This window comes from Cuculus canorus, chromosome 8, assembly GCF_017976375.1.
Source record: "Cuculus canorus isolate bCucCan1 chromosome 8, bCucCan1.pri, whole genome shotgun sequence".
In the NCBI taxonomy this organism is placed as follows: domain Eukaryota; kingdom Metazoa; phylum Chordata; class Aves; order Cuculiformes; family Cuculidae; genus Cuculus; species Cuculus canorus.
The window spans coordinates 25,757,299-25,774,206 of NC_071408.1; the positions used below are offsets into that span (position 1 = coordinate 25,757,299).

General features: G+C 41.6%; 1 protein-coding gene across 1 annotated transcript; it reads right to left on the reverse strand.

The window, feature by feature from the left end:
* Nucleotides 1-1,847: 1,847 nt before the first annotated feature.
* Nucleotides 1,848-15,835, reverse strand: CMPK1 (cytidine/uridine monophosphate kinase 1). The gene is made up of 6 exons (XM_054073541.1): nt 15,636-15,835; nt 6,639-6,785; nt 5,600-5,752; nt 3,771-3,847; nt 3,593-3,689; nt 1,848-3,116 (listed from the first exon to the last, which is right to left on the reverse strand). The coding sequence occupies exons 1-6, from the start codon at nt 15,708-15,710 to the stop codon at nt 3,075-3,077; spliced, it is 591 nt and encodes a 196-aa protein (XP_053929516.1). The 5' UTR covers nt 15,711-15,835; the 3' UTR covers nt 1,848-3,074.
* Between the last annotated feature and the right edge of the window lie 1,073 nt (nt 15,836-16,908).

A 16,908-nucleotide genomic window follows, 5' to 3' on the forward strand; every position in this document is an offset into this window, starting at 1 on the left:
ATCACAACAGGCACCAAACTGGTATTGAGCTTCAAACTAAGCAGAAGAGTAATCCCCTAAACTGCAACTTTCCTAAACGCTGAAGGCTAGAAACTGCCCATCAGTAACGGCAGTTGGCAGCTCCAGCCTGAACTGAGATTTTTTTTTTCCATTTAACTCTCCCATTCTCCCAGTTCAGCCTGGGCAGCAGCACAAAGATGTTCCCACTCTTTTAAGACACGGCATTTTGCACAAGACCTTGGAAATCCTTCATGAACCATCTCTTATTAAGGACAAACCTTGCCAGTGGGGCGTATCTTCCACTGAGGCAATCCTCAGCCGCGTGCTTACAGTCTTCTCCGCCTGCCCCCACTCCTCTTAACACACACCTTTTAGGCAGGAAATCTCTATTCCAAAGTCTCCTATTTGTGGCAGTGGAAAGCTTCACAGATGTGCCAAATGAATTACCACTGCACAATTACACAAACAGTCATTTGATAAACCTCTGTAACCAAGAAAAGGTATCAATTCCACAGGTATTTACGTCGTCTTATCCTGTGGTGAACAGGGTCTTCAGAACTTGAGTTTTGATGACGAAAATTGAAATTTCATGCACATACATGGAGGTATGAAGCCATGCAACTATCTAACATTAGTAAATACACACTTTATATAGACAGGTATATATGAAAAATATGGCTTGTGACAGATAACTGTAAGGCAAGCACTCACATTAAGCCACAGAAAAAAGTTTATTTGTTGGATCTCCTCAAATTCTTTGTACAGTTTTGTTGCTAAACGGACACAACACACTGGCATAGTGCCTTTAACCTTTATTTCAATCATAAGTCCAACTTGAAAGAATTGGTAACACATTTAATGGCATTTACAATAAATAAAATGACAAAAAAAAAATCTAGTCCTTGCACAGACACATTACAATCCACTCCAAATTCAATATTGCCTAAACATTGCTTTTGCCTAAAAACTTGCTCCAAAGGCTCTTCTTTGTTTCAGCACTTAAATAACCAGAAAAGTATATGATGAGAGAAAACAGATACTATAGTCTGAACAGAACTTGTAAAAGCCAGTAACTTAGGAACAAAAGAGAATTAAATCTCTCTAATTAGATTAAAGAATCTTGTTTGAAGTCTTTTTGGAAAAACCCTCATTCTAACCTTCATATCAAAACACACAGTTTCGCTGGCTCCTATCCTATGTCAGCATACTTACACAATAAGAATTAAAGTACATGGGGTTTTTTTGCAGGGGGGAGGTGAGAGGGGGGCAGGACTCATAAAGCAAAAGAATTAGCCTTGCACACTCAAAAAAGCAATCATGGTCCATATATTCTGTGGTAGTAAACAGCTATTTGTGTTCAGTCCATTGTTTGAACCCCTAGAATACCGAAAAAGATACTGTAGTTTATGCTTTGTTTCTGTACCCATCTCCTCCCCAGTCCAGCAGCCTCAAGAACCTCAGCGAGATGAGAATTCATGCAAATACAAATCTGCCTGTGCGGATTAGATTGCAGGATGAGGACCAACATGTCTGATTCTAATTAGAAGCTAGGCTTAATTTAAAGCTTTTCCTAAACAGAGAAAGTAAACAATAAAGAAAAGCTGAACCCCAGGATTTTCAAATTGCAATTCCTTGTCGTTTGCAACATCTATGAGCATATCATAAACCAATTACAGTGTCAGTTAAAGTAGGGAGAACCACTCTATCACTAAAATTAGTTAAAATGTTCATCTTCAAGTCTTCTGGAGCCTTTTCCACTGAAAGCTCAGAGCATGCAAGGAATGCATGGTTGGGCCCCCACAGACCTATGCAGACTATATAGGGGAGTGAAAAGGTTACTTTAAACAAAAGGCAGAATTACATCACATCTGTACAAACACTTAATTCGGTCTGTTTCAACTAGTTATCTGCTTATCCCAACTATTGCTGCTGACTATACTTGGCTCATTCAAGAGAACGTGATGACGCAGGATCCAATTTATTAAGGGAATGAAACAGTTTTCTGCAGGTATATTCCCCTCAGCTGACCGCATCGTAAGAGAAGTGCAATAATTTACAATCTTTTCAAACAAAAAGCTATTAAAATTATACAATTTTAGGGAAACAAATTCACTAGTTTAACCATAAAAATATTTCCCCAGGTAACAAACCTTAAAGCATTCAGCAACACAGTATTTCAATAATAATAATAATAATACAGAAAATCCTTTCCACTTATTACAAAAGACAGAACTGTTACAAGATTTTGCTTATTGTACACTATTTAAGAGTTTAGCCATCTTGTGAAGGCCATGCTGTAATTAAGAATATAACTATCATTAAAAATAAATGAGTATGGAAATACTGACCTGACTTTGAAATTATATTCTTAATCTTTTGCAAATGAAGACAAATTAAAGCCCAGGGCCATGTCATCCAGCTACTCAAGAACTCACAAGACAGGTTACATCCAGAGTCATAAGAAAGCACCAATTTCCATAAAGTACTTTGTATGTCTGTTGTTGGACAGCATATTAAATAGTTTTGTGAGAACTGCTAAAACAGATTCTCATACTAACTGTAGTATGACTTACAGAATTCAGGTTTGGGGACCACAGGGAATTTCGTGACAAAATTATACTCTGAAAAAAATATCTGCTAAATTTGGTCCAAGCCTCTGAAAAACAAATGAGGGCAGAAGGGTCCCTCATTGCTTAATTCTGCTCTTTAGTTGATCCTTAAAAAAAAAAAAAATAGGTGTATGGCAATGAGGAATAAGAACGGCTCCCCGAGATAGGCATAGAAACGTGACACAATAAAGTCTCCTCAGAGAGATATTTTAACCGTGGTTTTGCTGTGTGAGTAACTGAAGTTGCACTAACAGAGACCCCTGAAATTTGTATACTATAGCCACAAGAAACTATTTCCTATTTAAAAAACAGATCCATTTGTAATTAACTGCTTTTCCAATCATCACTAGATATGTGAAAAACAATAAAAAAAAATCTTTTAAAACAATTACAAAGAGTGGACTGCAGTAGCAGCAATTCAAGCAAGATTCAAGCACAAGTTTAAACGAACTTTCAAGCTGGGAATTAGCCTTCTTTGTTGAAAATTTGTACAACTTTTTCAAAAACCTAAAAAGAGAGAGAAGAATGTTAATTTTATGAAGCGTTAGTCCCACAGCTTCTTCAAGTTAAATCAGCACACACAAGAACTGACAGCGTTTAAAAAAATATATAGTTCTTTTCTAAGAACGTCCACAGTAATTCTTTAATAGCGAAATTGGCATCAATTCTGGGAAACTGAGACAGAAGAGCAGTACTACTTCAGAAAAGCAAAAGCTCATGAAACTGAAAAAGACAAGGCACTGTTAAACACAAACACTGAAAATGTGTTTAGTCCCACTCGCCTTCAAGCGGAACTAATTGATTTCTTCAAGTTATTCCCATCTTAATCAGTTCTTCAAGAGTCAAAATGAGAGTTCCACAGCCTGCCTCAGTAATAAACATCAGTGCCTAATTAGCACACTAACCACACATACACACATCTCAGAAGAATGCCAAAAATATGTACCCTGTCACTGTATAATTCTTTTGGCTTATGCACTTACTTCATCAACAGATTTAGAGGCATCCACTTTCCTGACTTTTCCCATTCTCTCATACAAGTCTATTATAGGCTTAGTAGACTGCAGATATGTATTAATTCTAGGAGGAAGTACAGAGGAAAAAAAACATTACACAGTAAAATATAAACAGAAGGGAAATTAAAAGTTTTGAAGATGGTACCTCTTTTCCAGACTCTCCCGATTATCATCACTCCTACCACTGCTCTTGCCTCTTTCAAGACAGCGGCCAATACATATCTACAAAAAACATCAAAAGGATGATCACAACCAAGAACACAAGGTGCTATCTTGGAAGTGGAACATAGCAAAAACCCTGAAAATCTAAATAGGCCTGGCACGCAAAACATTTTCCAGATCATAGAATCATTTGGTTGGAAAAGACCTTTAAGATCATTGACTCAAGCCTTACCTGTCCACTACTAAACCACATTCCCAAGCACCTCATCTACCCATCTTTCAAATACCTCTGGGGATGGCAACTCAACCACCTCCCTGGGCAGCCGTTCAGTGCCTGAGAACTCTTCCAGTGAAGAATTTTTTTCTGATATCTAACCTGAACCTCCCCTGGCACAACTTGATGCTATTTCTTCTCATTCTAAATTTGATCTGGTGGATGCAAGCAGAATTCACATAGGTAGCTAGATTCTTCCAGAGAAAAAAAATGTTGACAGATTTACACTTCATCAGTCTATCAAAACAGGGGCTCTTAAAACAGGATTGAGGTCAGTGGAAGTAAAGGCAACGTCAAACTCTGTGGTTCAACCGCGTCACCAAATTGAGACATTAAAAGAAAATTAACCTGAATCTCAAGGATGTGTGGGGACCTTCTGAAAAGCAGTCGGTCCAATTAGACTACTAATATAGGCCTGTACTGAAAGTCACTGTGTTCTCCCAAGAATTTTTTAAAACTACATAATAAGTTATTGTAAGCTAGAATGCTCTTACTTAACATTGCTATAATGATGACCTAAAAACAAGAATCTAAGTAAAAACTGAAGAATTGACCATAGTTAAAAGCTGCCCAAAGAGCTAAGTTTTGAAACAAAGTGAAGCAAGCAATGCTGACACATTTACTCATGAAGCGTACATCCATTCTACTCACGCAATGGTTAAGAACTATTTTCTCCTACACAGTACAACTATAGTAAAGAAAATCCAGAAGATCATGTAGGTAATGTTGTCTATGTTTAGATCTAGTGAAAAAATTAGAACCTCAAAATTAACACCCCACCAAGTGAAAAAATTAATATAATCTAAGTTTTTAAAGAGAAAAAAAAACAATCACACACTTGTTATTTGAGAATAAAAATAATTTCAAAGTTGAAAAAAAAGTAACAAGGTTTCTCTGGAAACTGGGGAAAAGGGTAAAAGGAAGAAAGCCAGCTTAAGGTGCTGGGATTCTCATATCAGTTTTTATGCCTCAAGGGCACTGACGTATTAAAAAGACAGCATATCATGGCACTTGTTAAATGAATACACTATATCACTGTCAAAATGCCCTTGTAATCTAATGACTTGCTGAATACAACGTCGATTACTAGCTACCCTATAACACAGCTCATAACTAAGAAAGTTAAGCCTGTTGCTGCCAGCACTTTAGAATTAAAGCAGACATTGCTATCAAGTTCATTTTGGACTAAAGGACAGTTACCAAGAGTAAACAGAGCAATGTTCTCTGAAATGAACCAAATAATTTGTGTCATTTATTTAAAGTTCTCACAGAGTTCCCTTAAGAATGCAGTTGTCTGAAGCACTTCTTTGATATAATTTATTTGCATGATTATAACAAGTGCAATCAGCAGCTTGCTATTTCAAAACCATGCAGTTTTTCACCTGCAAAAACAACTTGCCAAAAAATCCTTGAAACTCACAGACCAAGTTTTCTACTCTTACACTAGTCCACCCACTACCTGACAGTTTTATTGCTGTTATTGAGTGATTTGCACAACATAGCGAGAAAGGAAGTTACAGAATAACACACTTCATTACCTCATTGTCGCAATCAAAGAAGAGAACAAAAGAAACATCCGCCTTTCCATCCATAGTCTTATTCCAGCCTTGAAGATTATCCTCATTCCGGGGAAATCCATCAATCAAGAACTTGTTCTTCTGGGAATTGGCAGCCATTGTTTGATCCATAGCCTGATAAAAAGAGAATTCAATTCATCATCTCCTGCACATACAAGCATTTATCTACTTACTAAATTACCCCCAAAATGTTGACATGGTAAATTGAGAAGATTATTGCAGATTCACAAAATTTATTTTAGTTTCACCTTCAATGCATGCTAATTAATTCACTGATGCCCCAATACAGCCTTCTCTCAAACTGAATTCACTATGTCATAAAGCTCAAAAATTTCATAACAGACAATCCCAGCTTTAAAGTTTATTTTCAATAATATACTGGAAAGTGCTGTTACATGATAATATGCCAGAACATGCCTGATCTAGAGCAAATTCTAATGGAAAAATTCCAGATAAATGCAGTGCCATGAGCAAGAGAAGCCTTTTCTGTCTCAAAAGAGATATCTCTGGTTTTCCTGGACATCTAATAAGGATAAAGGATGGAGCTTTTCCTTCCACAGGAACATTAGCAGGTGCTCTTCTCCTTCACCTGGCTATCTATTGTCATAAAACTTAGTTTTATGAGACTTTCTACCTTCAAGGCCTCTAGCCTTCAGTCAAATATGCCTGAACTGACCTCAAAGTTCAAAAGCCAGTTAAAGGAAATACAAAATACAGAATTTCCCTGATTTCCCTAGAGCTACTAATAAAACAAAACAAAAAAAAACCTAATCCATTCTCACATTTCCGCAGGTATCAGAGGCCATCACCTACTGCCCTTCAACGAGCCAGAAAGAAACACGAGTAATTGCTAAGAGAAGCCCAGTGGGCGATGTGCACCTACACGTCTGCCATTTCCTACGACTCACAGCAGAGGGAAGGCAGCCCTTCCAGAATACAGCCACCGCTTTGTCGCTTAGTCTGCAAGAGTAAACCAGCGAGGAAATAGCCCTTTCCTTACCCTCTTCAGCAAGCTGATTGTTATTTCAACCGGTACGATTTCCCCCTCTTTTATGTAGTTCTCAATGAGTTCTCCATACTGTGAGCCGGGTCTTTTCCGTTCATCTCGAAGGAGGTCACCAGCAGAAAGGTGTGTGTAGCCGTATTTCTGAAATGTGCAAAATAAACAGATACAGACTCCCTTGAATCAGTACACGTGCAAAGTTAACATCGGCCAACAGTGTTAACCACATTTATCTTAACATTACAGCAGAAAACCACATGGAATAGCATTTTGCTAGTGACAGATCTACTTCATCTTCAGTGTGTAATCTGAAAATACAGCACACTTAGTATGCACGGAAAGCACAGCAGCAGAGAGCTTCTTCGGTAAAATGCTCAACAGGGCTTTGCTCAGGTATTTGTGTCCTGCTGTCAAAGGTAATGCTGTCATATTTGGAAATGGGACTGTCTCAAAGTCCTGGAAGCACTTCTTGAAATGTTACACTGTGCAACAAGACATTTAACAATCACCAGACTAGATACAAGCTACATCCCATCCTAACAGCTCAACTACCTAAAATTTTAAGTGGTTATCAGTTACCAGATCAGGTAAGTGAAAAAGTTGAGATAGTGCCCTTTTCTCGCTATGTTTACACAACAGGTTTGTAATTTTATCTAATTACCTGCTTTTACTAAAGAAAAACACAAGGTATTTCCAGGTCCTTTGGAGCTGCACAAATGTTTTAAACACAGTACGAGTCAGAAATCCTTATGTTCCCATTGTGGTTCTGGCACCAACTTCTTCCTCTACCTTGGCCAAATCACTTGTAACCCTGCATCTAACACAGCACCCCCTCCAAACCTCCAGCCCCGCATGCCTGCCCCGGCCACGTCCTGCCCTGGGATGAACATGGCAAACTCAGCGGGCAGCCCTTGAGGGAAGGGCTAGTGCTTTCTCAGAACGATGATGTGGCAGATGAAGCTAAATAGCTACACTGGTACCGCCCTGTCACACCATGCAAAGGGAACGGAAATAGAGCAGAGAGATCAGGTCCAATTTGGTACCAACATGCAGGAAAACAGCAAACGCCATCACTCTTCTCTTTCACCTTGAACTACATATAACAAAAGTTGCTAGTGCAAAGTAGCAATGAAAAGTAGTTATTATGCTTGAATTTCTCAGGCATTTATCATCATAAATAAACACCTAGTGCAAACACACAAATACACTCTTACCAAAGAGACACACATCGCTATAAAGGAAATTTCAGAGCACAAAGCAATCATTTTCACAGCTCATTTAACACTGCAAGGAAACTAACCACGCTTACTATGCTTCTTAACCAAATACAGTCCAGAAAAACGGGCAATAAAGACATCTCCTTGGAAATTACCTGAGGTAGTTCTAGATCCAAACCAGAGTACACCATCTATATATACTCGGCCTAAAGTTTTTACACAAAACAAAAGCGGCAGCAAAAGAAACTTCAGGGTTCTCACCAGCTTGGCTGCAATTACATCCAAAGCAGATTTCAAACAAGGTGTCTGAGCAACACAATAATGTGACTACACACTTTTAAAAGCTGTGAACTCAGGATTCAAAAACTTGGATACTGGAGCAAGGACAACAGGAATGTTACAAGACCCACTAAGTGACTTTTAAAAACATTTCAGTTGCTTTCCAATTTCACTCACAAAAGCATGGAAAGTTAGTTAGAATCATAGACTCATCATAGAACGGGTTGGGTTGGAAGGGACTTGAAAGATAATCCAGTTCCAACCTCCCTGCCATGGGGAGGGACACCTCCCACCAGACCAGGTTGCTCAAGACCCATCCAACCTGGCCTTGAACACTTCTGCCACAGTCACAATTTAAGCAGGGATATAATAACCTACATCTCTAAAAACCCCACCCAAATAAACAAAAAAAAGCGCAAGATTTTGCTCTAAATAACTGCAAAGAAGCTCCACAAACATCTTCTGTAAGCTCACTGTACTCCTTCTTAATGTGCATTGTGTTTGGCTATGCCTATTTAATTGCAAATCTATATATAAACTATGAACTACAGAAGCCATAAGGCAGAATAAATCTTTCCTTATAAGAAACCTTACTCTGCTGAACCCTAAATTAACATGTAGTTCTTTGTGCTAAAGTTAAAGAATGATTATATTTTTAACATCAAGTATCTACAAAGCAGAAAACAGGAGGAAAATATAATCCCTTAGGTTTAGAGGATTACCAAACCATTTAATTTTCCTTGGCATTTCCCTTTTCATGCATGAAAACAAAATTGAGTCAGACAATTTTTGGAATTCTCTGTCTTTTGAAACAGCAAACTAAAACAGGCTTTAACAGCTGAACAGGAAAGTAAAAGTAAAAGTGTTTTAAAGTGCTGTTGTAGAAATAGACTTGTTTTAGATAATAGTATATTGTATTCTAGAGTAACCTTCAGAATGGATTAACCAGGCAATAAGAAAAACAAACCTCTCCTTCAGGGGCAAAACATCTATTTGTTAACTGCACTGAGTCAAGAGCCAAAGAAAACATGTCGGTTTAAACAATGCAAACAAGCACAAAGAAAGGCTTGGCTGCTGCTCTATACACATAAGGCTTCAGAGATGCAGTGCTCACACTACTCTTGCCAGTTTTAATCAACATGTACAGGGCACAAAGTCTTTTTTCATCTCAGGCGAGATAAGCCCTCAGCAAATGTCCTGAATTGGGGAAAATCGTCACATCCCCAAGAGCTCACAAAAAAGACTGTGATGCAACTGCACAAAAAAACGGGACAAAACACTCCCGCGTCCTGCCAAGGTTTGCACTGTGCCAGCACAACTTTCCAGCAGTGCCAAGCACATCTTGATGCAATCCCCAGAACGTGACTTGATGTAATTAGTGCTTAATTCTTCTCCTCCAAAATAAGAAAGGCAGCAGGATTGTGGCAGCCAAACAATGAAAAAGCAGTTTCTCCAGTTCTTGAAGGACACATATATGCCAGACTCATAAAGTCAGACTGAAAGGAGAACTTGAAATAGAAACTAGATTAAAAAAAATATCGAAATACTTGAATGCCCAGCACCTAAAATCTGGAAAAAAAAATATATATAGAATTAACTAATGTAAAACTTATTTGCAGAGTTGATGTTTTCTGCTCTGCTAGAGGATTGGCATGGTGTTCCATAAGAAGAAAAAAAGATTATACCAGTAAGTTGTTATTACACAAGTTCTTGTTATTTTTAAAACTGGTTTTATATTTGGAGAATCACAATCCAAATCTCTTATAAATAAAAGTTAACTGTGAATAAAAAAATAGAAAACAGCCATCTTGAGCACCACTGTAAACATCTTCCTCCTTTGCTCTCAAAAATGAAACAAAACAAAAAATCACATGGAAATATGTGCCATGGAAAGGCAAACTCAAGTTTCCATCAATCCCACCACAGAGGTGTTACTCAGAATAGTGCTTAGCAGCGCTGTACAGAGCAGTGTAAAACACTGCTCACGTTTTTGTCTCACAGTGGCCTGGTAAATCAGTTCCCACTCAGAAGGACAAACTGGGACGTGCAAGCTGTGAGCTTCACATCCCCAAATTACAACCCGTGACTGCAGTCTCCCTGGGATGCCCTTCTCTCCCTTGTCCTATAGCCACGTGTAGTCTTCTTCCGTCAGCCAGGATCTGCAATTCCCACTTCGCAGACAGAAGATCTTTTGTGTTCAGTAAAACAATAAATAGATAAATACGACTGAAAAATCATGAGTCATATACGTGTCACACTTGACCAAGGCATAGTCTGCTTTGGCAATCTTCTTGAGGCAGTGAGGAAGGATCTGTGGAGTGCAGCAGCCACTGCGCTCCCGACACAGCCAGATTTCCAGGGGGGAAAGGTTTATTTCTGATTCAGCCCTGCGTGGTCCAGCAACACATCTCTCCACTAAACACAGAGCTTGAGACTTCCCTAAGTGAGCAGAAGCCAAGAAAAAGCAAGAGAAACACAAATTACTACTTTGACCTTGACTCCTATCTTGGCTTATCATCGTTACTCTGAAAATGAAAGTCACAGAGCTTAAGATCTAAACAAATAAAATACAAACTTTTATTGCCCTAGTTCTGACCTGTCATATCTTGGGCAACCTTAATAAACAACTGAAACTTGCTACAGAAACCGTTCAAGAACCAGTTAAAATAAAAACAAAACCATGTCAAAGCCTGTAGTCTCCACATTTATTTTAACCTAAAAAGCTTTTGTCTGTCCTATCGGCAGTTAGCACACGGAATTAAAATGCTGGGGTACAAACTACAATGCAGTAATAGATATTCTCTCTGCTTACTCCAATTAAAAAATAATGAAGACATTTTCTTCATTTAAAATATGTTCTTGCCTCTGGGGGAGGAAAAACAAACAAAACACTACATTAACAAAACAAAACACACAAAGGAGATCGAACTCTTAAGTTCAATAAGAGGCAACCAGTACATTTGGGAAAGTCTACACTGTGTGCCCACTGTTCTGCAAAATGGAAGTATACAGGGATAAATCTTGAAGGAGCAGAAATAAATGACCATCCACCACATTTTAAAAATCTCTGAAGTTCATAAAGAAGAACTTTAATTAAAAAACCAAAGCTACGAGAACTTAAGGCTGAGTAGAATATTAATACATGCCACTCTTGAAAGATTTCAGAAGTTGAATTTAAAGCAAATAATTTTATAAATGTTTTTATTTCAAGGAAGTTAATGCCTCTCAGCAGACTTTCAGAAGACAATTAACACAAGACAGCAAAACCTAAATCCACTCCTACTTTCAGGAGAGTGTTTCTGATACAATGAGTTCTTTGCTTTGCTTTCTTCACCATAGGAAATCTCCTTATATATCCCAAAGCAACCTAACAGCTTTTTCCATTTGGATATTAACATGCTCTTATAAGAGAAGGCTCAGCGTGGCACCTCAGGTAAGTCATTTCAGATTTAACCACAAGCACACAAGACAGGGCTGTGGTGGAGGTGAATTATATTTTAGGTACACAGAGAGGGGTGTCTTGCATGTTCCAAATCCCTACAGAATCATCTTGCCAAAACAAACAAACAAACAAACAAACCACAACCCAAATCTTGTTTAGAATAAGGACAACTGATTTAGTTATTATTCCTCCCAACACCTGAAAAGCTTTGCATTTCATGCAAAGGTTGTAAGGATTACAAATTTAAGTACATGAAAGCATATTCTGTGCAGATTTGGAGAATGCATTTTTTTTTTCCCTTGACTTTACCATAACCTTTTTATAAGCAAAGTTCAGAAGTAAAAAACACATCCATTTTGTCCTACACACAAAAAATAATCTCACAGTCACGGGAGATACAAACGCTGTGGAAAGCATGAAGGTTATTGCAGGAACCTGCATTTAAATGACATCATTCGACTGCCTGCTGAAATATTCTGCCTCACACAGCAGCAAAAGTCCCAGCTGATAGCAAGCTCCACCTAGCAGAGCTGTGGAAGGTATCGGGAGTTAATCTTCACAGCTGGAAGGGAGACGGCAAGAACTTTGGAGGGAATTCTACTTCATCCCTTCCTAAATAGAAGGAAGTGGTCCAGAGCAGCAGTTCTGTTGCAGCTGCTTTTCAGCGACAATTCTGTGAGTTTGTGGAATGTACACATGAGTCTTTCCTCTGTATCAGAGAAAACCAGCCTGGTTCAGCTGTCTCCTTCAACCTTATCTGCGAAGATAAAGAAATCTAATCACTTACCTGCTGTTCCCTTTCATACACTGTGTCAATACCCATTTCCGCTTGTTATTGCATCTTCTTCCCACAAATTATTTCACCATTTTGGTCCAAATTTGGCATGAATAAATGCCTTCACCAGCACACACCTACTGAGTAGTTATGATTTAGGCTACCACTTAACAAATACATATTTTGCCTACAACGTGTGACAGCCACCTCCCTTCTCTGGGAATGTAAGGCATAGTCAGCAAAACAATTACAACACTTCCTTGAGAAATCGTTCCCAGGTAGTAATAAGCCCTGTAATCTATAAAACACAGGTACCTTTGGTTTGTTAATAATATCATATCATGTTAAAAGGTTACCCAAGATCTAACCTCAGCAAAGGGAGACTTCTTCCACGTGCGATGTGCTGTCCCAAATCTCTAGTGTGAATAGCAACCAAGAAATATTTATAGCTCATACTGACTTTTTGTTCAGCACGAACTTCAGATTTACAGCAAGATACTGGGTCAGATTCATTCCAAATGTAAACTAATATTATTCAGTCCTTTTACAACAAGGATGAATGAAGTTTATTATTACTCGGCTGCAGCCCCCTTTTCTCTATGGCAAGCCGCCAACAGGGCTTAAAATCCAAACAAAAATACACCTTCCAGCTAAAGGCAGCACCGACTGCACACAGGCTATTTAACTGCCTGCACCAGAGCTCTCTGGGGACTGCCAGGAGCCAGGCCAAGGATGCACGCTTAAAAAAAGGTGCTGCTTTCCAGTACCTTTGTTGCATTTCATCAACGCTCCCCTGTTCACGCCACCTTATTCTAAAGCGCCCCAGCAAGCCACATCAGTTCAACTCTCCCTTCAACTACCTCAGACTCGCTCTCCGTCGAAGTTTAGCCAGGGGCTTCCGTAGAGGTGTCCAAGAGAGCAGGAAAGCCGCCCATCACAGTCAGCATATCCACGGGCTTTCTACTGGCAGCCCACTGACTTCAAGCTACTTCTTTCCATGCAGTGAATAGGATTAGCGGAATTAATGCAAATTTACATTTATTAGTATTTGGACTTCCCTTTCCAGGCTTAGAAAATAAATACAGCACAAGCAAAGTTAACTTTCTTCTTTTATTTTTAGCTGTAGCTATAATTTGAGCAGCAATGACTCATTTGAATGCCTCCTAATAAATTAGTCTTTATCCAATTATATTACCCTATCAAGCCAAAGGCATTTATACTTCTAAAAGCAGGCCAGCAGCCACACAAGGTACTTCAGCCCTAAGGCTATGTTAACAGTTCGGTGAAAATCATTAATGATGGCCTACAAGACTCCCATACATTTTAAGCTCATTTGTTTGCTGTGTGCCAAGAATTTGACTTTACCAAAAAGACTTTATGAGCACTATGAAACTTTCATCCCACAATTTAATTTAATGAATAAGCCAGTTTGAATGAGAGTCTGTAATTTGAGGTCAAAATCCTTCAGAACTAAAGTCATAACGGTAGTTTTCAGTCTGGACCATATTTACCATAACTTGGTTATACAACACTAAAGACTGGGATATAATGGCAGCGTGGATAAACTGTAATAGCACTGCCAGGGCAACCCCAGAATAGACAACACACAAAATGTGGCTGTGACAAGAGATGCAGGGGGTTTTTTTCCACCAATACTTGAAAAACATAGTCATTGTGCAGTTTAGTCAATTCTTTCAGTGCGGGTATGTGATACTACACGGCTTTCAAACAGAAAAATGTATGAAAAATAAAAAAAGACTGAAAAAAAAAGCTGTTTCAAATCCAACATGCACACATTTGGAATTCTTCAGCTTTAAGTACTTCTGTAATTACCCACCCAAACACAACGCACTTATCCCTGGGTTTTTGGGTTTAATAAGGGCAATACTACACCATGTAGCATCCATTGTTCTTTCTTAGATACTTGTTCTACCTCAAAGGGCTGTACAAATCAATCTGGAAAACTGAAAATGTGAAACGTCTAGCAGAACATCCTCTCAACTATACTGCCAATTTTAGGTTCTTTGAAAAGAGAGAACAAGACTAATCTTCTATGGGGTCAGGACACCCTTTGACCTCAATCAAATTCTCTCGTAGAACAGAAGTTTAGTGCTATTTCTAACATCTTACTTCCACAACTTACTGACATGGCACCGGGTCAGAACGCCAACGCCCCGCAATGAGCGAGCTCTTAGATTTATGGGACAGATTCGGAAGACGTGGACCTTGATCCCCTCGTATTCCCTGCCACCGGAGCCACCGGAGCCACCTGGCCTCCTGCCCCAGGCACAGGAGTGGCAGCCCCGCAGCCACCCCCGGGGCAAGACCGGTCTGACAGCGCCGGGGCGTGTCGGGATCCGGGATGCGGGATCCGGGATGCGCGGGCAAAGCCACCGGTGAAGAGAGACCCCGGGAGGGCGAGGGAAAGGTCCTGCCCCTGGCTAAGCCGCCTGCCCGCACCCCTTCGCCGGCTGACGGGGAGATAGAGCTCAGAGGGTTTTATTTTATCGCCCCTGAGGGGATCGGGGCAGCACAACCGTCCAGACCGGGCGATGGGGACGCGCTGCCCCAAGCGACCGCGGCACGGGGCGGCTCGAGACCCCCCGGGGGGGCATCACCGCAGAACGCCGCGTGGTCCCGTACCCCCTTCCCACCAAACACCCCACGGAACGGCAGGGACCCACGGCTGCAGAGCCCCCCACAGCCCCATAACCCTCTCCCCGACCGCTCCAAGGACCACACCGGGAGGGGCACCCCTGCAGAGCCCCCGCAGCCCCGTACCCATGTCCCACTCCACGGAGCAGCACAAGCCCCACCGGGAGGGGTTGGCAGCGGTTTAGTCCCGTACCCTCCTGTCCATCCCTCCCACCCCACGGATGCAGAGCCCCCCCCAGCCCAGTGTCCCCCCTTCCCTCCCTCTCCGGAGCGACACAGACCCCACCACGAGGGACACCACTGCAGAGCCTCCCCCCCCCTCCCCAGCCCCGTACCCCCCACCCACCGACCGCCCCACTGGACCCCACGGCTGCAGAGCTCCCCGCAGCCCCGTACCCATCTCCCACCCCACCGAGAGGGGCATCCTTGCAGAAGCCCCCCCAGCCTCGTACTCCCCACCCAACGACAGCCCCATGGCTGCAGAGCCACCCCCGCAGCCCCGTAGCCCCCTCCCACCCCACGAGGCAGCACACACCCCACCGGGGGTGGCACCGGTGCAGCCCCGGACCCTCCCTCCCTCCCTCCCCACCGCAGAGCCCCCGCAGCGCCCTCCCCTCTACCCTCACCTCGACGATCCGAGCGCACTGCGTGCCCTTGCCCGCCCCGGGCCCGCCGAGGACGAAGACGACGACGGGCTTCATGGCGAGAAGGAGGCGTCGGCGAAGCAGCAGCAGCACCGCGGCGGGCGGGGAGCGAGCACCGGGGCTGGGGCAGAGCCGGCTGAGCTGTCCCCGCCGAGCCCAAGCGCTTCCGGGTCCCGGGGCGGGGACCGAGCGCGGGCGGCACAGGCGCAGCCGAGCCCGGGAGAGCGCCCCGCGGCTCTGGGGACGGGAGCGGAGGGGCATCCGCGCTCCAAGGCTCGTTCTGGAGCTTTAGCAAGCGAGCATCCTCTGTCAGCCTGGGCAACGCGAGGCGGTGATCTCCGTGTGCAGCGAGACAAGAGCTGGGGATGCAATATCTTTCCATCTTACAGGCATATGGATAAATTTTCCCAGAAATTTTATGTATATTCTGTTATTTTCCAAGGACTAATTTTAATGCTATTATCAACTTCTTAACAGTCAGAACTCTTGCTAATTTGGAGCTGGCTGCAGCTCTGCCTGACCTTGCATTTGAGATGGGGAATGGCTGCAAACAGAGGTGATTACAGAACAGAGACCCATTCAGCACAGGTGATGCTGAACACAAGACATTATCATCTCCAAAGAATGAACAGAGCCTGGAAACAGAGGTGATAGCAGAAGAGACATCTGTTCATCACAGATCACACTGAACACAAGGCTTTATCATCTTCAAAGAACAAATAGTGGCTCAAAAAACTTTTTACAAAATCATGCTGTCAGGGAGACATTCTTCCAAAAAAAATAAAATTACTTAGACAAAACTTAATTTTTTTTTAATTAGACTTTATCTTAAATCTAAGCTATTCCACGTTTTGTAACAGTAACCACTTCTTGTACCAGTATGGGTTTACTTTGACACGCAAGTCAAGCTGCCACTGTGCTTCCTGCCCTGAACAAGCTTTATGAGAAGCAGCTGAAGGAACAGAGGTTGCTTAGTCTGGAGTAGAGGAGGCTGGTACTGAAAATGGCAGCAAATCAACTCTCTTAAGACTCGTTTTGCAGTTTTAGAAAGCAGCATCCTTTATCAGGCCTGGGCAACACCAGGAGTGATCTCTACCAATCATGTGCAGTGAGACAAGAGCTGGGAACGGAATATATTTCCCACTTAGAGGCATATGGATACATTTTATAAATCTTATAAATCTTTTTTATGTATTGAAAGGTCAAAATAAGGTCTACCCAGAGCCCTCTCTTCTCCAGGCTAAGCACCTCCAAC